This window comes from Danio rerio, chromosome 21, assembly GCF_052040795.2.
Source record: "Danio rerio strain M-AB ecotype USA chromosome 21, GRCz13ab, whole genome shotgun sequence".
In the NCBI taxonomy this organism is placed as follows: domain Eukaryota; kingdom Metazoa; phylum Chordata; class Actinopteri; order Cypriniformes; family Danionidae; genus Danio; species Danio rerio.
This window is the reverse complement of record NC_141041.1, coordinates 18,275,956-18,301,529: the sequence shown is the minus strand read 5'-3', so window position 1 is coordinate 18,301,529 and position 25,574 is coordinate 18,275,956. Positions and strand designations below refer to the sequence as shown.

Here is a 25,574-nt window from a genome sequence, read left to right as displayed (position 1 = left end):
CAAACCATGGCTTTATTTCCTGTAAAAGTTTAGAAACCAAGGTGCTTTTTAATTACCATTTAGTTTTACCCACTGGTTTAATCTTCAAATACTATAGTTTTAACTATATTGTAACAATACTATAGTATTGAAAAGATCTCTAAAGTTGTTACACTTCAAAGATAAAATGTAACAAGAAGATTTTGAGCAAAATAAAACACATTTGAAATTTCCATATTTTTTATTGCAAAAATAAATATACAGTTCTAAAAATGAACAATATTTGATAAAACTCTGCATAGCACAGGTTATTGTTTCATCCTTCAAACAATGAAATCATGACAAAATATAAAGAAACTAAGTGTGAACTGGCTCTTAGCTCAAGAATCTGCTGTGTCTTGGAAGAACGCATCAAAATTGGAATTGCTGGGTTCCTCATCTACTTCCTAGGAAAAAAAGGAAAACACTTAAGCATTTTATATGAGTATTTTGGTTGAGATTTGATTAAACAACTGAATTGTCACATGGATCAGCCTATTGTGATTGGTCTGCTGCTTACAGCTCTGATTTTACCACATCAATACATGTAATCAAATATCTCTTCAAACCAAACATCCATTCTCAGCATTTGGCAACAACGTTATGCACAAACCTTGGGCTCTTTGACCTCCAGGTCTTCCCCATACTGTATGGAGAAATCAATGTGCTGCAGGACAATGTTGATGCCCTCCTCATCAGTGCGATCGAAGGGCAGGAAGCGAACCATACTGTAGTCATCAATCTGAAGGAAACAGTGCCATTTCAACTATTTATTTTGTGCTTGCAAACTATAAAAATAACTTGAAAGTATGACAATGCTAGGGCTGAAAGATTCATTTGATAAATTTATAATTCAATTTATTCACACCACTCAACAATTTCAATTCTGAGTGTCCCTCTTCTAGGCGAGTGGGCTTGACAAACCACCCATAGAAAAAAAAAACACTCTTCATCTTTCTGACACTTTAACAGACACTTGCATCAGTTTTGCACATTTGCACCAGACACTGTCTTACAATGACACCACATTTAAAAAAACAAACAAACAAAAAAAGAAAACTCCCTTGTAACATTAGCCCCTTTCACACATACAGACCTTTCCGGAAAATTACCGGCAATTTTCAGGAAAGGTTGTATGTGTGAACAGGTCCTTTTTGAAAATACCGGTAAATTCGTTCTGGCTATTTTCCGGCAAGAGAAGTTGTAACATTACCGGCAATTTGCCGGAATGCTGCGCTGTGTGAATGCAGAAGGAAGATTCCCGTAATAAGCGCGTGCACGTCTAGAACGTGCTGACGTGAGACGTCTGCTTTAGCCAATCACAACAGTCAGACGCATTTACGTCCGCGCGGTTTGTGAGAATAAAAGCCTTCAAATATTTTTCCAAACACATTTAGCTGCTAGAAGTTAGTCAGGTCACGTTTATATGTTCTTCTTAATGCCAACTGTGTAAATAATCATCGATGAGATGCTTATGATAAGCCGTTGTTTGTTTACCTTCAAGCTTTGCGTGCGCCTATGAGTGCCTGCACACGCACATATTATGAACATCTCGACATGAGAAAGTGATCCTGCGAAAGTTGTTCACAATATTGATCATCCACAGAGTTTGTAATTTAGTCAAATGTTTACAAATACAAGCGCAGCCGTTTAAAGCTCATTTGTGGTGAATGATGTCAGAATTTACCGGTATTTTGGAATGGATGTGTGAATGCTCTTTTCCGGAAAATTTCCGTAACATCCTCGCCTGTGTGAACAGCGCTTTTTTGAATATACCGGTAAAGTCGTTCCGGAAATTTTCCAGAAATTTACCGGTATCACTGTGTGAAAGGGGCTTTTGTTACTTGTATAATTTTCACTTCTTCTGTGTATTGCCTCTTCTTGTTGAATCGCTGAATGTCTCCTCAATTTTAAGTCGCTTTGGACAAAATCATCTGGTATATGACTAAATGTGAATGTTATATGGTTATGTAATCATCAAACAGCATGAAGGCAGTGACTGAATAAAAACAAAATGCTGTTTTTCTTTTAAGCATTTCAACAATTATAATCCTGTAGTGTTGTAATTTGACAGTAATTCTATACTAGTAATAAACTAAGTAACATAATAAAGATAATATTTTAAATATTCAATTATATATTCAATGAGTATAGTCTATATACTATACTGACAGTACCCTCATATGATGAGCATATACTGTATTTAGCTTTTTCACTTGTTTACACATAAAAGGTGTACCCGATTTTAGAAATACCACTTTTTTATTATTCATGCTTCAATGTTAAGCAAAATCCTTGCAACTATAACTTACCAAACCACATATGGCCTTGGTTAACTTGCTGAATTTCTTGCTTCTCAAAGCAACAGAATTGTCCTCCATCATTGAGTACATATCTGGGTCCAGATACCTTAAAAAAAACACGCGCACACACACACACACACACACACACACACACACAGTCATGACATTAACAATTCATCTAAATTTTGGTTAAACGAAAATGATATGAATTGCTTAAAACATACTTTTCTATTTCCTTCTTGGCCTTTGGACTGAGTAGATCCATTTTCGTCATTATGTTGACTTGTGGGATTTCTAGCATCACCATGGCACTCAAAGCAGCCATAACTCCAGAGATAAACTTGGAAATTACAACAATTATCAAATTTAGGTTTTCAGAATTTTAGTAGGTTTCTCAAACCACTGTAAAAATCCAAGCCACACTTGACGACAGACTTTCTTACCACTTTACATAAATAGAATACTTAAAAGGATAGTCTACCCAAAAAGTGAATATTTCCTCACCATTTACTGACACTCAAGTGGTTGTAAACTTTTAGTAATACTTCTGTTGGACACAAAACAAGATATTCTGAAGAATGTTGGAAAAACGCAGCCAATAACATCCATAGTGGTTGCTTTTTTCCAATGTTCTTCAGAATATCTTCCTTTGCATTCAACAGAAGAACAAGTGAAGGACGAGTTATGCCGAGTTCAGACTAAAAGATTTTTGCCCCGCGGACAGGTTTTGCGAAATCGCAGACAACTCGGTGCTCGTTACAGTAACAGTCACACAGAGTGAAATCAAAGACTAGATCTGAGAGAATCGCAAACGAGTCGCAGACACCCGTGAGATATTTGGCATGCTACATATTTGGAGCTGTCAGAGATTCAAAATCATGTCAAGTGAAATGAGTTCTGACTGAAAATAACAGCGGCGATTACCTACAGCCAATAGCCCCTTTCACACAGTGATACCGGTAAATATCTGGAAAATTTCCGGAACGACTTTACCGGTATATTCAAAAAAGCGCTGTTCACACAGGCGAGGACGTTACGGAAATTTTCCGGAAAAGAGCATTCACACATCCATTCCAAAATACCGGTAAATTCTGACATCATTCACCACAAATGAGCTTTAAACGGCTGCGCTTGTATTTGTAAACATTTGACTAAATTACAAACTCTGTGGATGATCAATATTGTGAACAACTTTCGCAGGATCACTTTCTCATGTCGAGATGTTCATAATATGTGCGTGTGCAGGCGCTCACAGGCTGTTTCAAAGGCGCACGCAAAGCTTAAAGGTAAACAAACAACGGCTTATCATAAGCATCTCATCGATGATTATTTACACAGTTGGCATTAAGAAGAACATATAAACGTGACCTGACTAACTTCTAGCAGCTAAATGTGTCTGGAAAAATATTCAAAGGTTTTTATTCTCACAAACCGCGCGGACGTAAATGCGTCTGACTGTTGTGATTGGCTAAAGCAGACGTCTCACGTCAGCACGTTCTAGACGTGCACGCGCTTATTACGGTAATCTTCCTTCTGCATTCACACAGCGCAGCATTCCGGCAAATTGCCGGTAATGTTACAACTTCTCTTTCCGGAAAATAGCCAGAACGAATTTACCGGTATTTTTAAAAAGGACCTGTTCACACATACAAGGTTTCCGGAAAATTGCCGGCAATTTTCCGGAAAGGTCTGTATGTGTGAAAGGGGCTAATGAGAAAGCAGCATCCACTAGTATGGGTATCTGAAGGCCAGCAGGAGTTTGGGGAAGTTAAAAGGGCTTCTTTTCAGTCTGGATCTAAGAAATAGAGGGAAAAATTGTGGAAATTTGGCAGAAGCACCCATGTCTGACGTGTCATCTGAGCAATACCACAACCGAGTCGAAAATAGCTAATTCCCTACAAAGGTCAGGTGAGCAACACAAGTACATATTTTACCCTACTAAAGGCTTCTTTCTCATTATGTAGTTAATAACAAAACATATACTATGTGACTTTGCGTTGTTTCCATGTCACTTCTCGCGTGTTTATATGTGAGATGTAGTAAACCGAGACAAAGTTGTTGGCGATTTTTGCTATTGTAAAGTCATGCAATGTGAACCCCCCTGTCACCGATCCATCTTGCAGTGTAAACAAAGCAGTAACAAAATGCTACCCCAGATAATCATGCAGTGTGAAAACATCTGTGACATGACTACTTTGAAATTCATGCAGTCTGAACTCTGCATAAATGATCACTGAATTTTCGCTTTTGGATGACCCACCTCTTTAAATGTATTTTTTATAGAAAAACAAGACATCAATTGTTATTATTGCTGTGTACCAAGCAGTACCTTAAACGTCTCAACCATAAACTGTGAGTCAACCAGAAAGACGCCGCACACACGAAACTCCCATTGCTGCAGTTGCTCCACCAGCTGCTTCATAACAGGCAGATGAGTGTAGAGCTCGATCTGACCTGCAGTCAAGAGAACACAATCTGTATCGCACCATCATAATCACCAACAGTATGTACATCAACAGTACATCTGGTTTATCACAACTTACCAGGGCAATCAAACAGTATATAGTCATCCTCCACGTGACCGAGACTCTCCTCCAGCCAGTCAAAGTTGTTGGAGAAGTACTCCATACAGAAGATCAGTCCTCCATTGGGGCCAAATCTCAGTGAGTCATCCTCCATAACGTCATCTACCTGGATCAGTTCTCGTATATCTGTATATGGGGAGATCGTAACAAAATACTGAATGCCTTTAAAAATGTAAAACTTACTGAGAAGGCACTTAGTAGACTTCATTTTCTGGCTAAAGGGGGATTCTTTAGGGACAAAAAATACATGCTTTAAATGTAATCTCTCTCGTTTTGTGTCTAGGTTGTTCTTTTGAAGTTAAAGTCTGCATAAATCAGAAGTTACAGAGAATTTTATTTCATTATGTTGATGTACTTTCAATTGAAATGAAATATTGAGTATGGGTGGAGCTTTATTTTTGCGCATTATTCCCTCAAAGGAAACTAATGGTAGGAGGGATGTGGTTAGGATATTGTAGCTCAAGCTGTCAAACTGAAATGCGGCTGTCAAATGCAGAAGAAAATGAAGACCCACCTCTGCAGGTGGGGGCGTGAGGATGTTAAATTTTGTGTGGAAACGAATATCGGGTTAAAATCAGAACCCAACGTCAGGCTGATGTCAATGTTCAAACTCAAATCAACCAAATATCAATCTCTAATCATGTTACACCTTGACGTTGTGTGGACGATACCACTATGACATCTATCAGACGTTGGATTTTTGTCACTTACCAACACAGCCTAAAATCAGCCAAATATTAACAAGATTTGACATCATTACTGGAAGTCAAAACAATGTCTGTAGACGTCAGAGGTGAATTCTGGGGCCTCATGTACGAAGACTTGCGTTGAAATCGTACTAAAACATTGCGTACGCAAAAAGCTGTAAATGTGCGTACGCAGTACAAAATTCAGATGTATGAAACACTGTGTACGCCGAATCACACGCATATTCTCTTTGCACATCCGAATGAACGTGAAACTGAGCGAAACATGCACGAGCGCAAAACCCCTCCCTGCCTCCTCCCCTTATGAATATGCTAATGACTCTACTTTGGCAAAACCAAATGAAGAAGCAATGGCAAAAGCAAGCAAAAGAGAAACTTTGAACAGAATGTGAATTGGAGGTGCTCCTATCGGAGGTAGACTGGAGAAAAGCGGTGTTATTTGCAAGTTTGTCCTCCGGAATCCAGAATAACAAAAGATAAAAAAAGGATGGGAGAGTTGAGCTGACGCGGTAACGCAGCAGAGTCTCGTTGGACACCTTGTTGGAATGAGCTAATAGAGTAATAGTTGAGCAGGGAACATCAGCGAAAAATTCAGAAGCTCTATATTATTATTATTATGGCCAATTTCTGACTGAGGAATGTGCTGGCCAGTTTGTTATTAGCCTATTAAACTATAATAGGTTACAGTTTTTGATTTGAAACTTTTTAAAATGATATATGATGTAATAAATTGGTATTTTAAAAATAAATATTTGTCAAATTTCTTTATTCGAAATACTTAGGAAATATTTTTGGCACATCAAAAAGTGTGGTTATGATGACCCTCCGACAAGCTAATTCAGCTAAAATTAATGTTTAAAATGTCACTAAATGGAGCATTGAAATCTAATAATGAAATGGAAAATGAGGCAAATAACTGGAAAAAGATCTACTTTTTGGGAAAAAAAACCCACCGCTTTCACCAGGCTGGATACGGGCCTGATAGACAGACTTTAACTGAAGATTACCAATATGATTTTTGCAGTGGATTAACTTTCATGCATTAATTGTTATATTTTAAAAATTATAATGTGCGCTAGTAAAATAAACATGGGAAATGCTGAAACTGAATTTTTATTAAATTTTAAAAATGACAAACTTAGTATTTTAATATTTAATTTATATACTTATTGATGAAATCTTATAATATGTTTACAGAAAAATAAGTGATCATACTAGATTTTATTTTAAGCAATTATGGTAAAATGTATCAGTCATAATTGCAGAGGAAGCATTATAATGTACACAAAGACTGAAAGGAAAGAAAAAAAAAACCTCACTGAAATGGATTGTTGTGATCCTAAAACAGAACTGCACTGTACCCTACTACAATATATAATGGCCAGTTTGTTTATCTATTGACTCCTCACCTGCCATGACAGGATACTCGAAATGCTCTGCGGCTGGATCCAGATTCACCACCTGTACAGATCGGTTGAGGGCCTGGCAATGCTCTAACATTGTGGCACAGTATGTACTCTTGAAAAAAAAAGACAATGTAAATGTACCATGAAGAAAATAACGACGTGTTACTGTTTGAAAAATTTTACTTTATCATGAGCAATGCAGACCACACTAATGTTTAGCATTTAATACTTAAACACGTATATACAGTTGATAACAAACTAAAATTACAATCATAGGAATCTATTAACGTTAGTAGTAATTTAGCTTAACCAGTTGCATAATGTGCTTAATTACCTTTCCACTTCCGGCAGGACCCATCACGAGCTGCGCGTAGCGAGGCATTGTCAGTTCTCCAGCTCCAACTGTACTACAATTATTATTTCGTCTTTAGTTGTTTCACAGAAAAAAACGTTACTTGCTACCGTAATGTGTACAAAACGCAAGCTCTAGGGCTGCCATGCTGTTTTTCAGTCGCCTACGGAAGCCCGCTGAGGTCAAACACTGGAAACAACGCACGCGCACTTTCGGATGGGATTACAGGTTGTCTAATTTCACTTGTGAATATTCTACAGGTCTCGCAGTTCAGGTAACGCGCCAGGCATGCAAAAGCACGTGAAATTCACCGAAAATATCAGCGACAAAAACCGTCTGTACCACAAAAGATCGTCTTTGCCTTCAAGGTAAGAAATGTAATTTCACTAGGCTATACCAATTACTTTGTGTTGTTTTTTAAAATAATATATTTCTTAAATAAATTACGTGTTTCTTATTATAAAATGTGTTGACAGGCTATCTGGTCTCAATGTGCAAGATGGTAAGTTTTATTATTGCTTAATCATCCATCCATGTAAACTATTTAATTCCAATTATCATTTTAGTTTTTACAAAGTTTTGTATCAGAAGATTTATCAGAAACCTTTTTTTTTTTTTTTACCTTTTTTTATTGGGAACATTTCTAAAAATGCTCTAAAATTATCAGAATTATAAAGTTATATTTATATAAATAGTAATAATAATGCCCCCTCTTATTTAATAACAAAATACTGTAGCTTATAAACTCACATGCTTTAATAGCATAATTCTAATTACTTTCATGCGTTATTTTGCATGCTGTGCTACACTAAAATTGTTGGTTTTAATGCCCTTTTACACTTGTTCCATACATAGCCCATATGGGCATCTGCATTACCGTGGACAGTGAATGTAAACTCAAAGAACAGCCATTAATCTTTCTAGTAACCCGAGTTTCCCTTCACACGCTTAATCTGTGTGAACGTTACACCTGTATAATTTGGTCAGAGTAACCAGAGTCCCTGACATACAGTAATTGAGCTAGACTGAAGAGTGTAAACCACTACCTCGTGTTATTACTATATTAGGTATTGTCATATAAACTGTGACATTCCATTAAAGCATTAGCACTACTTTCATTCTCATTTCTATTCTCTATACGTTGATTTCGTTATCCAGGCAAAGGAAACCCAGTGTTTGGACATAAAACACAGAGACCTGCAACTGCTCATGTACCAGAACAAGATCAGACTACTAAAACTATTCATATTCAGAAGACGATGACTGCTGCACCGTTTTTACAGGTATTTCATTTAAATAAATGCTTAAATATTATATTTTGCATTGCAATATAAATATCAGATACAGCAGCTGTAATAAACACAAATTCACGTTCAAATGTCTTGTTTTCAGCATCCAATCTTGACACCCGGACAGAAGCGTTTTCTGTACCGTATGGAAGAGGCCTACAGCACTGAGCACATGCGCCAGCTAATATGTCAACACTACATGAATGTTCTACACCGGTGTATCAAGACAGGTAAACTTTACCTCATAAAATGAGCAAGCTATTTATATAACCTGCATTAGCAAGGAAGTTATAGTGCCAAACTCAGATTGAAGTCAAGATTCCTCCTTCTCTTAAGAACTTGCTATGGTGTTTTACCTTGTTTTTTTTGTTTAGCTTATGAGTAAAATAATGTCTGTAGTGAACATCTTGAAATTTCGTCCACAATGTCACTTCCACAGGATAGACTTATATTAAAAACATGACCTTCAAAGCTAATTATGTTAATTAGGTAACTAGGTGTTGTTTTAGATACAAATGGCGCATAGTGTGTTTAAAACTTAATAATAACAACCCTTTAAAGTTCATACACTACACTTGTTTTTGTCATTTGTTACAGTTGAGCCTAGTGTACGAATATATAGTGTTTAAGTGGATATTTTAAATATATAATGCATCATTTGGGACACTAGTAATAATTGTTTTGTAATTTCAAAATTGGAGTAATTACAACATGGTGTGAACACAGCTCTAGCAATGCCACCGTAAGGCTAGCTAGCCTGCAACATTAGGCAAATAAGTGCACACTAAAGCAATTGCACTAAAAGAGTTAGCCATTTGTAGAGCCAGACAGAATCTGCAAACAGTTTTTGCTATTTCTGCATAGAATTTTATAAAAAATTGCGGATTTATGCAGAATAATTTTGGGAGTATAGTAACTAAAAACTTAATATATGAAAAAAAAAATAATACATTTTTAACTTTTATTAAATTTTTACAATGCAAATCCAATTAGATTCACTTTATTTGGTAAGCAAAGCAACTCTCTCATATATCTAATAAAAGACAGAAAGTATTCTTTATTACTAAAGTTATTATAAACTGTTTTGTAAATAAATCAAATGAACATTTTCACATTAGTCAAAATTATTACTGAAATTAATTTAAAAACTCAATTATATGAAATTTACTAACACGTAAACAAATAGACTCAATGATGGATCTGTGGAAAACTCTGGCTATAGCGGCAAAATTAATTGCAAGTGTCATTCTCAAGTTGTAATATGAGTTTTATGACCAATATATGAATATGATGTTATATGAATAAGAGATCTAGGAGTATGTGAATGTTTTTTACTGATGGAATTTCATAATTATGACATGGAATGAATGCACCTTTAGTCTTCTGGTTATTCCCGTAGCATTCTATTACAATTAAATATTAAAATGTCTATATTATAACTTTAATTTCTTTACTCCATATTTAGTGCCGGAAGTGAATACAAATCTACAAGTGAAAGTGCAGACATCAACATGCGTCCCGGAAATAGAACACATGGAAAACCTTGAAAGTACATCGACAATCAAGACAAAAGGAATTGGAAAAAAATCGAAAGAAAAGAAAACTATTTTACCTAAAATCATCAATCATCAGAGGTAAGAAATTCATTCTCCCAGCTATAATGTGGAAATGCTTAAGCTGTAATTCCTGTAATTCTGAAATTTAACTATTACACAGAAGGTCTTCTGAATTTGTGAAATCAAAGACAGTGCAGTCCAACAAGAGAAGGGCAACCATTCCAAACCACACTACTTTACGAGGTAAGTTTGTCCTTATTGTTCAAAAAACACTATTCTTGGTAACACTCTACAGTAAGGTTGTATTAGTTAAAGTTATAGGTGCAGTATGTAAGTTTGACACCAAAACACACGTACGCGCAGGTTGCCAGATTGAAGACATCAACAGGAGCGAATCTGACTAGAGCCTAAAGGCTGATTTAAGTCGTGTTCCATATAAAAGTAACGACACGAGATAGAAGAAACATTTTCCATTTTAAAAGGAGTTTTTGTTCTAACCAACACCAGAAAATTATATTTTAGAAACGGCATCTATTTCTTGCAGCTAACAACAGGACAAACAGACAATGATCACCTCAGGTACACCCCTTATGTGCTTTATTCAGTGTTAAATGCTAATAATGCGAGTTTGAAATGGCATTTTACATGACATTTACTGCCATACTACTGAAAGCAGCAGCAGATTGTTCATCTCAGATCTTGAAAATAAAATAAACCATTTGAAATGGAACCTCGGAACTGTGACTATATCAGTCCAATATCAGTGATTCCGCATGTACATTTAATAATGTTAAAGAGGTTTAATATGCATTAATTAGATTATAAACCTTATCATTTCGATGGAGTGCAGTGAGTGCACTATTCTGTGTTTCTGAATGGCTGTATTTAAATTTCTGTCGTTTTTTGTCTGGTGCAAACAGCCCAATTGCTGATTACAGCATATCTCATCACATAGCATGTTGTTAGGACATGGGGTTACAATGTAACCGGTTTACCTAATGTTTACGTTTGTAATATTTATATTATGTGCTAATAAATAACCACCTCATGTGGAACCTCGAATCTGCGTCTCATTTCGCAGTCTGCTACTGTCCACCTGAGGAAATGAATGAAATACGCTGCGTTCCACCACGGCAATTCGGGGTGCTGAAATATAATAGGCTACACTGGCATTGGGATGGGTTAAAGTGACCAAAACGAAGACAGACGTCCCGGCACGTAACTCACATTTTCAAAGCAGATTAACTGACTTTAGCATAGTTTTTCAGATAAACAAGAATGTTCACCTTGCATGTTTCTTAAATATCTACAAACATATTATGGTATTTTCATGCTTTAGAAGAGTCAAAAACTTACATACAGCACATTGAATGTGATTACTAAAATAAACAAACAATGATCAATCTATTTATTACAGTATTTATTCATCTTTGTTAAAGTTAATTGATAAAAATACAGTTTTTAACGAACAAGAATGAATGTTGATTTTAATAATGAATCGGTAACTGTTGAACTACGTTAATAAATGCTGTAGTAGTATTGTTCAATTGTAGTTCATGTTAGAAAATACATGAACTAACATTAATTAATGAAACCTTATTGTAAAGTGTGACCGGATACTTTAAGATCCTCATATATTAAACACATCAGGTTGTAGCTATATTTGATGTTACTCAAAATGCCCCTAAATTTCCAGGATCACGGACATTGGATGCTGACTTTGAATGGAAGGCAACAGAAATGGATTCTTATCTAGCTTGTCACATGAGTGGCTTGTCTTTCAATGAATTGTCGGACGAAGACGAGGACTTCCTTTTATAACAGATATGTGAAAATGAGAAACATACCAAAGATGACACCAATCCAAGTTTCAAGTAAAAAGCTGTTCCAGACATTTCAAAACAGTCATTTTAATAGTGTCAAAAGTGTTTGTTTTTCTTAAATAAAAAAAATAAAACAAAGTTACACTGCTCATGTGATGTGGGGTTTTATTTTATGAAAGATGACTCAACATAGGCCTTGAAAAATTAATAGGGCACAAAACATATTTATAAGACTAATTCTCTCTAATATGCGAATAATGCAGCATTATTGCATTTAAACAACCATCTGCTGAAACCACAAGCGATGACATCCTGGTGACATATAAACAGTATTATATATTACATTAAAATATAGCGTAACGTTATGATACAGCATTTGTATGATGGTGACATTCGGGTGAGAGGGAATGACATGATTAGCATCCTGAAAGAAGGCAGCGGACAGTATCTTCACCCTTTAAGACTTTTTGTATTCGATTCTCTCGACTTTGACGTCGTCTCCAATAAGTTGATAGACATACGTTACCACTGTGGATGCTTGAATGTCCATCAAAACAAATGATGGCGTGATGTTGCTGTGAAGAGAAAAATCACACATCATACATGCAGTGTAAATAATTAAACATGATGTGGAGAGGATAAATCTAAGGCCCTGTTTACACCTGGTATTATAAGTTTAGTTTCCCCAAAAACTAAAATTCTGTTATTAATTACTTCAATTTATTCAAACTAATATACTAATTATTCATCTTCAGAACACAAATAAGGATATTTTAAATGAAATCCGAGAGCTCTCTGAGACCCTAGAGACGGTGCCAAGACTTGTAAAGTCCAGAAAAGGAACCAAAAACTTTAGTGGTTTTCCAACATTTGTCACCTTTATCAGGCTTGCATTTCCACTACCAAAAGGGTATGTTTTGGTGTGGTGTACGACAGAAAGTTTCAGGCGTTGTCTAACTTGAGGAAATGTCAATGTAATGCTGTTTTTTTAAGTCCTTATTTGGGCTTAAAAACAACACGCAACATATAGCCCACAGTCAGTGCAAACCTCTCACCTGTATCTTTAATCTTCACTAGCACATGTAACCTCTACTTAAAAAGTAATTTGGTCGTCGGCGCCAGTGGTGTAGTGGTTAGTGCGTCAACACAGATCAATTCCGCCTCACGGTCCTATACCAATCCTTCCCCTCTCTGCTCCCCATGCTTTCCTGTCTATTCTCTCTACTGTCCTATCAAAAATAAAAAGGTGAAAAACCCGAAAAAATAATTATACAAAAAAAAAAAAGTAATTCGGTCATTCCGAGTTTGTAATGGTCCAAAAGGTGATGATAATGTTTGAACAGGGCAGTTTGTTTATGTTTTAGGTTGCTGAAAGAATCATTTGCTCCTTTGTTTTTCCGGCTTCTCCATTGTTTTGCCATTCACTCTCACGTTTGTCAGTTTCTGAAAGGATGCCAGAAGCACTTCAATAATCATGTTATAATCAAGTTATTATCATCAGCTCAAGAAGTTTGTTACTTCAAATATAGAAGAGCGGTGAGCGATCGCAAGCTCTCTGGAGAAAGTAAAACTGCTCAAACTGCCACGTAAATCAACAACAGGACATGGCAGATTTCGTTTTTTTGGTCTTGTGGTTGTTCATCAAGATGACGACTAGGTTTGTTTAAGCTTCGGTCGACCATAATTTGTTATTATATGTATATATTAGAACGGTGTAATGTCTTAGGTGTGCATTTAAAAATGGTGCTTCCTTTGTTTGTATGCTCCTGTTTGTGTATGCCCTAGTGACGTTTCTCTGTAAAAGAAGAAACATCATCCCAAGTAGCCTACTACAGCGAAGGAAGTGAGTGCAAGTAATTAAAACATTCCAAATACTTTACAAAAATGCAGAAAATGGGCACAATTTACTGTGTGAAAGTTTGCTGGATATTCTTTCACTGACACTGAGGTTACAGCAGAAGCCCCTATTTTACTGCTATGGAGAAAATGAAAGTTGTAAACATTTCTCTCTCTTACTGTGGACCTTTAACCTGCTGGTGGGAAGTAACTTTTCCTCTCTTTTTGGCTGTTATAGCGATACTTGTGGACCCAGACAAGAGCGTGTCTGCAAAGCGAGTTTTCTCCACAGCTTTCCCACTGCCATTTATCAGTCACTCATCGGTAAACAGCACCAGAGCGTTAGAGCCAATCACAGCTCTTTATATTGAGCGAGTGACCAATCATAGGGGTGTAAGAACTCGCTCGACAGCGCTTAAGAAGCAATAATATTTAAGTTTGTTTATTTGCTTTAAATGTTCATGTTATTCTGTGCATGTACTTGAGTTTTGTTTGATGCATTCAAAGAGTGTTTTCTTTCAGCAGGCAAAATGAAAGGTACAGTTCATATATCTAACTGCTTGTATAAAAGGACAGAATTGTATTACAAATACATATAAAATGTATTTATAAATAAAACATTTTAATACAAGATTTTTTTTTGTGCTGTGAAGTAAAATATAAAACTATGTATGGAAAGCATTTTCAATGCACCATAATATTGAATTGAACCAAATCGATGGCATGATAATCAGAACTGAACCATGAGACCAGTGTAGGTCCACACCTCTAAATGTGATGTTTATTTGCTGTGCTTCTAACTCTAATGGCAAATATGTCATACTAAACCTAGTAAATGCACACTGATGTCTTTTTTCCCCGTTTTTGTGGCAAACTAAACATTTCTTTAAGCTTTGTATACGTTCAGTCGAACCACTAACGTCTCATGGACTGTTTTGACAATGTTTTTGGTTCCATTTATGAACTTTGAATGTCTCTGGACCATTGCTGTCTGTGGAGGATCAGAGAGTGCTTGGATTTCATCTAAGATATCTTAATTTGTGTTGAAAAGATGACTGAAGGTCTCAGGGAATTGAAATGGCATGAGGGTGAGTAATTAATAACAACATTTTCATTTTTGGGTGAACTAACCCATCAAGATGTGTTTTCATCAACCTGAACATTGGTGGACGCCGCTAAATATGAGTGTAATAAGACCTAAAAGGTTTTGAGCTTGTCCACTTTTGTTAACTTCCAAAGGTAGTGCACAATGCCTTTGATATGATTGCTTTCCTAGTGTATATGCTCATGTCAATCGCACAGTAATAATACCAGATGCAAGAGGTGCCAAAATGTCATACCTTTCCAGTGCACTATAGGCCCCTGTTGCAGATCCAGGATTTATATAAAATTTATTCTCATTCTCGAAAGCCTCAAATTTGTGTGTGTGGCCAGAAATGAGGATATCAACATCCAGCTGCCTTTGAAGCAGTGCCAAGCTTGCCATGTCTCCCCATGGGATCACTTGGTGTCCGTGGATCAAACCGATTTTAAACTGCCCCACAGTCACAACCTTCTGCTCCGGGTAATTCAGGTTCTGTCATTGCGAAGAATGTAGAGAATTAAAAGAGTGCATCAACAACTTTAATCAAACAAAAAATAGGAACTAAAAGTCAACCTCGTCAAAGTCTCCTCTGACGATGTGGACGTCTCCGGCGAGTGTTTTCAGGTAGTCGTAGCTCTCCTTCGTACAGAGGTTTCCTGTGCATAGGATGTGCTGAATCTTGCCAGGCACCAGCAATTTTTTGAATTTGGCAGGCAGGGTGTTGCATCGGTGGGGAATGTGCAGGTCACCTAACACGAGGACCAGCTATTGGCAAAATACATTTTGTTAGAGTTCATTTGTTAAGAGTTAGTTGCTGGACACATGGACAAAGGACAAATGGAGCTGCAAGCAATGCATTGCTGTCTGAATAAAATCTGATTTTGGAATCAAGAACAGAATGCAATAATTTTGAATGAGAGGGGAATTTTTATCAGACAGCAATCAAATCAAAGCTGAGCAAGAGAGCTGCTTCTAAAACTGTTAGCTCTGCTGAACTTGCTGAAATACTAAAAAAGTCTGAATGAGAACGTTCTGACAAATTAGATCTGTCGTACTCCGCTAAACCCAGCTTAACCTTGAAAACAATATGTTTGGACTAGCATACTAACATCTTAAACTTTAACTGCATTCCTGCTCATATCTTTTAATTTGTCAGTAACCTGGGTCAAACTCTTCCGGTGAACTGTATGCCGTTACAACATCGGCACGTTTAAGGTCTGTTTTCTTTAAAAATCACTGCCTGATTGATAAAGGATTGATAAAGTGGGTCTCAGAATGTACAAGAAACACTGCATTAAATTATTTTTTTTTTGCACCATGCAAACTCACAATTCTGAGAGAAAATTTTTTAACTATTATACTTTTACGTAATATTTTAGTCTTTGACTTGGGTCATGTTTCTATAAGTAGCACACAAACTACATACTTCAGCTTTATTCAGCATATACTACACAGTATGCATTACATTAGTAAACAGTTCCAAACAAAACATTTTAAATCTCTACAAGTGATATGTTTAACTCAGTTACCCAAATTTTGCATTAAGACCAAAAACAGGATGCCATTTTCAACAAGGGGTCTCATTTATAAGCACATACGTACATTGAGTATGGACAAAATTGGGGTATGCCACTTCCCAAACGAAAGGTTGACTTCTAATAATAAAACTAACTTGACAGGACAATGCCAGCAGTTGTAAGTAAACACTATTTAAACAGTCATAAGCGAGCCATAATCATTAATAAATATATTCTAGCGTACATTCCCTTTGAGGAATTCCTCTACGCAAAGTTTTTTAAATGCGACCCCATGTATAGAGCGGTATCCTGCAAATCTTATTTCTTAAGTTTATAATTAGATGCTTTATGATCAGGGACAAATCATTTTACCTTTATTCTTCAATGCAAAAAAAAAAAAAAAACATAAACCCAAAGCAGTCTAAAGAGAAAGCAAGTCTCAGAGTGAGAGGAATCCTTTTAGATCCAGCAGCCCAGAGAAAAAAGCAGCTCTACTCTATAAATCAGAAAAGCATGAGCACGAGAGGCACTTACTCTGTGACCAGCCTGAATACGGTGCAGAGGTCAGGATGGGGGAACAGTGGGTGAGGAAGGGTGTGAGGGAAGGGATGCATGATCACAACAACAAAAAAACAACATTCAAAAGATGAAAGATGGTGTGATACAGGAGGGAAATGAAACAAAGTGGATAAACAATATCAACAGGAAAACTCAACGTAAATTAGGTTACATGTTAGCTTATTGTGGTTGAATGGGTGGCATTTGGAGTTAGTGTGAAGCTTGGTGTAAAAGCTGCTGAGGCATCCCACAAGAACATAGTATCACTTTATAATCATTTCACTGACAACGAAGCAATGAGAAGATCTATTTTACGTTATATTATATGCGTTGGAACAATATTTTTGTTTCTCTTCATATACAAATAACATGTAGTAAACTGATATCAAAGTGAATAAAAAGTAAGTGCTTACCAGATAATCTAGTTTTATATTTTGCAACACTGACTTTACTTTTATAAACTTGCATTCTTATCATATATAACACGCTGAAATAACAGTTTTATGTTAGCCACTGTAAGCTAGCATTCTGATACTGGACTCTGCGTTCGCTATTAACGCATTATAAGCACCACAACACCAAAATGCATTTTTAATTCATATAGCAAGTTATACGCTTTTATTGTCATTGATTTTAGTCGGTTAAAAGAGAAATAACTTGATTATTCGACAGTGTTGTGAACGGGTTGAATCACTGAGGCAGCGCTAGCTCGCTGCTGTCATGTGACTCCCTGCCTAAAAATGCCAGCTTTTTGGGAAAGCGGCACAAACATCTAGTCGACGTGCGGTTTTAAAATGAAGCTAACATGTATTAGTGTAAGGCGATAAAGAAACCTGTTTTGTAAGCATACCATTTTTGTCCACCTGCGTGTTTGAAACGGACCTCAGGAAGCTGATGTTGATTCGTAAGGCCAGAAACTCGATGTTGCCAGATCCCGCAAGAGAAATAAGTAAACTGGGAAACTGCACAGATTTGCTTATAAAAAAGTGACCTGGCAACACATTTTAGCCGTGAAAAGCACCACAGCGCCATCTGGCGAATTTTTACAAAGGCTACTAAAAATATTTTTAATTTTTACAAATGATTTCTGTTCTTAATATTCAATTTATTATGTTTATATAAGTTTAGGTTTCCTTTTAAGCCAACAATAGGCCTACATCATATTCATATTAGCGCAATCTATATGGGCCATTTTATTGTACTTTTTGAAACAATGTTTGTACTAAATAAAAGGTAAAAAGCACAACAACAATGAACAATTTGAAAGTGGTAATGATGTAAAAATGACAGCATCAATGTGGCAACAAATACACTTTAAAAATTTGCCAGTGTTTTTTAAATGCATTTTAACCCCATACAGACCTGAATTATGCTCTAATTAAAAACAAATTACATTTCTAAAAAATATGTTTTCACAGTTCTTGAGGCTCCTATAATGAGACCAAATTATAATAATAAAAATTCAACACCTTTCAAGCATATAGTTAAAGTCAGAATTAATAGCCCCCTATTTATTTTTCCCCCCAATATTTGTTTAATGGAGAGAAGATTTTTTCAACACATTTCTAAACATAGTAGTTTTAATAACTCATCTCTAATAACTGATAACTCATCTCTAATCTGCTTTGTTTTCAAGAACTTCAAGACCATACCCGCATATGAAATTGTTTCAGCAATGAATTAGTACATCAATATAGTCTTTTTATATAAAAAGTTCAATCAGCATTGCTGGAGATTTCATTTCAGTAACATATTTTGAACCCATCGTCCATCCTAATAGACAGACATTTGAAAAAATTTTAAGCTTGGCGGTGTTACAAAAGATTTTAAACTTTAAAAAGTATGTGTAATCTTTCCTTTTTAAATAGAATCTATGAAATATCGGCAAACGCGTAAAAAAATCTGTAAAAACATTGTAAATGTGGCTTACGTCTGTGTCTACACGCTGCTCCTCAGTGTATTGTATTTTGTTCAAATTACAACATGGTGAGCCTTACCACCATTTGATTGGATGACAATCGTCCACTCAGATAAAATGCTCAGGGACCCCAAAAATGGGCTGACGTGGTGTCCATTGTGGACACAGGGTCCAAAGGTGTTAAACTGTAATTTTTTCCTATTTTTAATATGGTGATTTGCTGATTATGAGAAATTATTTATTTTTTAATTGGTCAGTAATTAGAAATATTTTTATCTGTAGGCTATCAATGTCACCTGAAATTATTGTGGAAACCAGCAACAAATTTTACTAGTATATTTTGATAAACAGAAAATACAGAATACAGAAGCAACTCAAACATTAAAAAACAATTCACTGTCATTCATTCATTTCCCTTCTGCTTAGTCCTTTTATTCATCAGGGGTCACCAAAGCGGAATGAATCACCAACTTAACCAGCATTTGTTTTACACAGTGGATGCCCTTCCAGCTGCAACCCAGTACTGGGAAACACCCATACACTCTTACATTCACTATGGCCAACATGGGGAGAACATGCAAACTCCACACAGAAATGGCAACTGAACTAGCCGGGACTCGAACCAGTAACCTTCTTGATGTGAGGCAACAGTGTTAACCACTGAGCCACTATGTCACCCCTAATTCACTGTCAGTGTTATTCTTTGGAACGGTAATATTTCATGGTAAATGGTATTATACCACTACTTATATTAATAATGACACAAGCTTGATAATAATCAGAGATGTTTCTTTGCAGTGTCTCGAAAAGGTTTGTTTTTGCTTGGCAAAAAGAACATAGAAAACATTTAATTTTCTTATTTGGTTATGAGTGCGACATGGTGGCTCAGTGGTTAGCACTGTCGCCTCACAGCAAGAGGTTCGCTGATTCCAGTCTCAGCTGGGTCAGTTGGCATTTCTGTGTGGAGTTTGCATGTTCTCCCTGTGTTTGCTTGGGTACAGGTGAATTGAATAAACTAAATTGGCCATAGTGTATGTGTGTGAATGAGTGTGTATGGGTGTTTCTCAGTTCTGGGTTGCAGCTGGAAGGGCATCCGCTGTGCAAAACATTTGCTGGATAAGTTGGCAGTTCATTCCGCTGTGGTGACCCCTGATGAAAAAAGGTACTAAGCTGAAGGAAAATGAATGAATAAAATTGGTTATGAAAAATATAGGCAAGTGGAACCAAACTGATACCACATGGGAACATCAAGGCCAAGGGAATTATCTGTTTTGGCTTCTTTTAAAAAGCATAATTAAATCTTAATGTTTTAAAAAGTTAAAACAATATACATGATGTTAAATATTAGCTGTGTGCTTTGGTGTTTTGTCCCTAGATGTCAGTGTAACATAAGCCAGTCTAGCTTCACTGAGAATACATTTAAGCCTTTGAGTTGTTGGATTCTGAGTCAAAGCCATTTGTCTAATAGGCTATCTAATGCTCCATTTGTAATCGAATTGTATTTTTATATCGCGCTACATTAGGCACAAAACTGTAAATTCACTTTATTAATGATAGCATGTCTTCTTAATGTGTCACTTTTATTTATCCACACAATACGTTATGCCAGATGTAAGTTACATGGTATCTAAAGTGTAATCATCTGAACAAGAGCCTCGTATAACAATGAGAAACTTTTACGAGGCATTAATTTAACTCCAACACAAACTCCCTGTCCTGAAGCAGTCAATACCCTTCTCAGTTTAGTGGGCACGAAATAACCCTGAAAGTCTTTTCCTGATTAAAGAAAAGGGAGATGATCCAGAACATGAAGTCTTTTGGCAAGAGATCCGACCTCACTCAGCCTTGTGCTATTGATTGTCTGGTGATTTATCCTTATGAACATGCAATATCTTAGATTTATATGACATCTAAAACAGTCAAAATGTTAATCTAGTCACTGATGGGTTTATAATGTCTGAACTGAACTCCACCTTTTACTAGCAAAGTGATGCTACCGAATTATTCAAAATATCCAAAGAAAGCCTGACTTCATCAAAACCCTCAACACGTGAGCAAAGAAACTCAAAACTCCTCTAAGGGCATTATTGCATCTATTGCTTGCCAAACCCTTTTAGCCTTAATTCCCCTATGAGCTGAAGAAAGAGATTCATTTGGATCTCTCAGCCTCAAAACACTGACTCATCAACTGCTGTTCAGGCCTGTGCTATGGAAATACAGACCCCTTGAGACCCAAAAACGTTTGGACTTAGCCCATAGGCCACAAATGTGTAAAAGATCAGAACTAAAAAAGTGTGAACTAAGGCTGGCAATAAAACAATAATTAAATATGTATTAACTTTTGTTTACTAAAATTAATAATAATTTGTTTTAAAAATTAAATAAAAGAGGACATTTTATTTATTTTTATGTATGAAGAGTTCAGATGCAAAAATATCTAAATGCCATCTAAACTTTCTTCTGAAATTAGCATTTTTTTCAGGCTCTTGGTTGAGTAAATTCGCTTTTATGTCGATGAATATGGTATTTTCATTATCTGTAAAGTGATATCATTGAACAAACATAGGAGGTTGAGAAAAAATGGTCGTTTTTGAAGGAAATTTCAAATGGCATTTGAGGTTTATGCATCTGAACTCTTCATACAACAGTTCTGTCTGGTTCTCGAATCTAATTGGCTTTTGCAATATCTGTACAACCTCTTCAAACTTGTGTATTACTCTTACATAGAGTGAGGGCACATCAATAAACTCACTAAAGTTTGACTAATTGCAACTCTTGGACAGCATAAAATATGCAGTTTATTTATAAGGATAGCGCCTATTTAATTCAGAGTCGGCGGCCATTAGCCTGTCTGAGCAGAGCAAATATGGTTGACGTTCCACCATAGGATGGCGACAGATACCGCATAAGTGCTTAAGGGAGGAAAACGCAGTGAAAATTTCAAACAACAACTGATTAAATCATTATAAAAGAGGTAAGAAAGACTCTAAGTCGATCTCTCTCTTTTGTATAGTTCTGTGTTTATAACATATAATCTAGTGTTTGCTTGGCTTTGACTTTTTCAGGGTTAATTAGCCTATTGTGATCACTGCTAACTTACTGTGATATTATATAAATATAAATTATTTAGTACTTATTTTACCCTGTACATTTAATTATTCAAAACCTCTCTGTGTAACCCTGAACATTTTAATCTTCCTAACACGCAAAAACATCACAAAACACTTAAAAAAATTATTATTCAATAAAATCTTTTAAACAGGACAGCATAGTTTAGTTTTTCTTCTTTTGATTTGAAGCTTTTAGATTTTGCTTGAACCCCCCAAACACTGCAGATGATTGACATGTGACCCGTATTTGCCTCAGAATACATATTTATGAATATTTACTTTTACAAATCAATGTCAACCTCCTCCTGACTTTATTTTAGCAGGGAAAACCAGGCACTTTTATAAATGTAAAACACTTCTGTCTTTCAAACCTGTTTCCCAAACACAAAAAAACTTTCTTTTGTGCTATTTATGTATACATCTAGTGCATTTGTATTAAATAGAAGTGTATGTGTTTTAAAAGTACCCATAACATGTTTGCATACTGTTTGGTGCAGTCTTTAAAAAGTCCCAAAAGCTTAAAGTAACTCATTATATTTTTGCAAATATTATTTTTATGTTGTGTGTAGCTTGTAAATTAAGTTTTTTAAAATGATGATTTTTTTAATCTTCACAAAACTCAACAAATAAAGATACTGTGTCTCTAGGAACCAAATGTGAAATAAAACTAGATTAGATTTTTTTTCAAATGAGACTTTTATTTTTATATTCTATACAGATCATCATCACCTGATGGTTCAAAATGGTGTCTTCCATGTGCTCTGGTTGATATTTTTGGATAAACATAATGCCAGAGACCTAACAGTTTTGTTTTTGTTCCACTTTAATTTTTTATTTCACTTCATGTAGCACTTTTATCTACTGTTATGATTGATATGATTTGATGTCGAAGAATATTAGAAGCAGTAAACCTTTTAAGATTGAAAGAAATTTGAGTAATTTGATGTGGACCTGCCGCCTGCTTGCCTGGCTGCCTGCCTGTATGTTTCACATCACATTGGACACAGGTATGACTCATAACCTACACAGTGTTTGTTAAATTTTAATGATGCTTTGACCACTATACATGATCTTAAAAGAATCGATTAAGAACTGCCAAAAAGAGCTATTAATTTGGTTTCACTACTTTTAGCTACAGTATGTTGATCAATAAGAAACCTTCAAAAGACCTGCTGGTTCACTGTAGCTGGTTCATGATTATTGTCACAAAAAATAACATTTATTCTAGCTAATTATATAAAATCTTGCACTGTCTGTCACAAAAATGTATCGCTTCATCTCTGAAATAAATCTTTTTACGTCTATTTTCAAGTGTAAAGATGAAAAGAATTGTTATTAAGAGAGACCAATAGTGCAGTTTCTGTTACAGGTATCTTTAGTTATTGTTCTTAGTGTAAAACAGTGTTCAAAGTAATCCATGTGACTCTTTAAGAAGATTGTTAACATTTATGTGAAGATTTTGGTCAGTTGCACGGCAGCCTTGGCAAAAGATACATATAAGAGGAATTAGGATATTAGACTGACATTTCACTTACTTCACTGGAAATTAAAAGAAATGTTATCAAGATTCATGCCTTTGAAATCCTGGTTCAGTTTGGCTAACCACAAACACTCTCTCACTTCTTCTTGACTTGCTAGCCTATAACATTTGGCAATCCATTGTACTCCACATTTTTTTTGTTAGTCCAAATGATTAGTACAGCAAAAAAATGAGTCAATAATTTATTGTTTTCAGCAATTTATGCAAGTTTTGTTCGAATCAGTGCCATTGTTTACGTTCTGTGCCTGGAAAACAGCTGACTGATGACGCGCTCTACATGTTTTACACAATAATTTTGAGACCAATGCTGCCACTGCTGGACAAGTTTCATTTATTAATTACGTTAGATCAGATCATGAACAAATCATTTAGACTATATAAACTGAATCAGTTAAATCATTCAGGTTTGTTATTACATAATGATGACAAAATGTTCATTTTTGGCTAAACCACTCCTTTACAACCATTATAAGGAACTGATGCATTCAGTATATTTTCAACTCATTATTTTTTGTTATGTTTAACTCTTCTGTTATGTTGGGGATGTTTTTATCCATGCTCTTGAGTCTTAATGTGGCCACAGCCTTCTCTGTGTTTCAGCAACATAAACTGATTAATCTTATTTTGACAGACATTTTAAGAAAATGCTTTGAGAACTTTCAAACTCAACAATACACTCTGGGCAAAATTTACTACCCATTTGTTATGTTGATGGCTGTTTTTGCCCCATTGACTTTCATTACAAACACTTTTTTTATAGGGTATATGCCGAGCTAGTGCTGTTCCAATGCTGATACACTTCCGGTGACCTGTTATTGTGAACTTTTTCTCATTTTATACGGTTCCTTATACAGCACCGATGTTGTAATGTTATTAAAATACATTCAGTTAAATAAACTTTAGCATTTATTTAGTTGCTCAAGCGTAAAACGAGGCAAAAAGCCGTTCACTCTCATGCGCCCGTCAGAATCGGCAGGCTAATGCTGAAGCTCCATTGAATATAATGGGCTAAAATAAATGCTCATATAATAAAGACATGGTGGGGGAAATGTAATTTAATGCAGTGCTTCTTGTACAATCTGAGACCCACTTTAAATCGGATATCACTCAGCTGGTTGAGATCGCTGATTTTTAAAGAAAACAGACCTTAAACGCACCGGATTTTGCATTGCCATTCAATTCGCCGGAAGCGCTTAACCCAGGTTAATGGCAAATTAAAAGTCCTATTAGCATGCTTCGGCATATACCCCATTGCAAATCCATGACACCATATCATCATGCATTCTTGATTGTTGGTGGTTTACCCTGTTGGGAGGAGGTAAAATTTACTCTTGATCATTAGTTGGCACCATTAACCCTTTAGATACAATTTAGTTTCTGGCATTTATTTGTGTATATGTTGCATGTGCTGGTTCAGACATGACTTTTATTGGTCTGTTAATTAGCGAATCTCTTTCTTTGCTACTGAAATGCAGGTCAATTTACTCAGTTACAAATCAAGCCATGATTTTAAAGTAGAGAGAGTACAGTACTTTATACAATTTATACCCAAGTAAAAGCACAGATTTAAAAACACACACACAAAAAAACGACAAATTACTGAAAAAGGCTAGGGTACAATTGAAAGTACAATTTTTCATTTTAAAAGATAATGTTTTAGACAGAAAGATATTTTTGCTGTGGTTACTACTCATAAGTGTGGTCTATCAATATTGGGTGGTTTTTAGTAAAAATGTTGAACAACTTAGAACAACCAAGTTGCACATTGTTACTTTTGACCCCATCAGTATCCGCTTGTTAAGTGTGATGTCACGCGGAGCGGCTTCCAGGTCCAAGCGCTCTATTCAACTGAACGGGGAGATTCATGAAATGGTAATAATAAACGTTTACCAAGCGATTTAATACTTTAGAAAGTCACGATCACAATATGTATGTCCATGCCTAATATCCGATGGCCAGAAAGTGATTGTGA

The 25,574-nt window shown here is 35.8% G+C and overlaps 3 protein-coding genes and 1 long non-coding RNA gene across 14 annotated transcripts in view; 2 read left to right on the top strand and 2 right to left on the bottom strand.

The window, feature by feature from the left end:
- Window positions 1–201: 201 nt before the first annotated feature.
- Window positions 202–7,535, bottom strand: gpn3 (GPN-loop GTPase 3). Of its 3 annotated transcripts, none has more exons than XR_015519336.1 (8): window positions 7,354–7,535; window positions 7,023–7,131; window positions 4,865–5,032; window positions 4,030–4,775; window positions 2,546–3,245; window positions 2,331–2,427; window positions 632–760; window positions 202–425 (listed from the first exon to the last, which is right to left on the bottom strand). XR_015519336.1 is itself a non-coding variant. In NM_001007370.1 (8 exon segments), coding segments are annotated over 8 exon segments (858 nt in total). In that variant the 5' UTR covers window positions 7,402–7,528; the 3' UTR covers window positions 206–359.
- Window positions 7,376–12,188, top strand: fam216a (family with sequence similarity 216 member A). 2 transcript variants are annotated; one of them, XM_087299096.1, is made up of 8 exons: window positions 7,376–7,552; window positions 7,632–7,739; window positions 7,848–7,873; window positions 8,530–8,654; window positions 8,764–8,890; window positions 10,126–10,294; window positions 10,377–10,459; window positions 11,913–12,188. In XM_087299096.1, the coding sequence occupies exons 2-8, from the start codon at window positions 7,660–7,662 to the stop codon at window positions 12,035–12,037; spliced, it is 735 nt and encodes a 244-aa protein (XP_087155222.1). In that variant the 5' UTR covers window positions 7,376–7,552; window positions 7,632–7,659; the 3' UTR covers window positions 12,038–12,188. The 2 variants fall into 2 exon arrangements, with proteins under 2 accessions (XP_087155222.1, NP_001373216.2); NM_001386287.2 differs by lacking the exon at window positions 7,376–7,552 and having other exon boundaries at window positions 7,603–7,739; window positions 11,913–12,187.
- vps29 (VPS29 retromer complex component) lies at window positions 12,188–17,990 on the bottom strand. Of its 2 annotated transcripts, none has more exon segments than NM_200037.2 (4): window positions 12,188–12,614; window positions 15,216–15,451; window positions 15,533–15,724; window positions 17,885–17,990. In NM_200037.2, coding segments are annotated over 4 exon segments (549 nt in total). In that variant the 5' UTR covers window positions 17,888–17,990; the 3' UTR covers window positions 12,188–12,496.
- A 4,762-nt stretch (window positions 17,991–22,752) lies between these two features.
- The window catches only part of LOC141379834 (uncharacterized), a 361,032-nt gene continuing 358,210 nt past the window's right edge, over window positions 22,753–25,574 (top strand). For 6 of the 7 annotated variants that reach the window (XR_015520186.1, XR_015520184.1, XR_015520181.1 and 3 more), the window contains exon 1: window positions 22,753–23,069. This is a non-coding gene — a long non-coding RNA (uncharacterized LOC141379834). The remainder of the gene's footprint in view (window positions 23,070–25,574) is intronic. The other variant, XR_015520183.1, reaches the window with a different exon arrangement.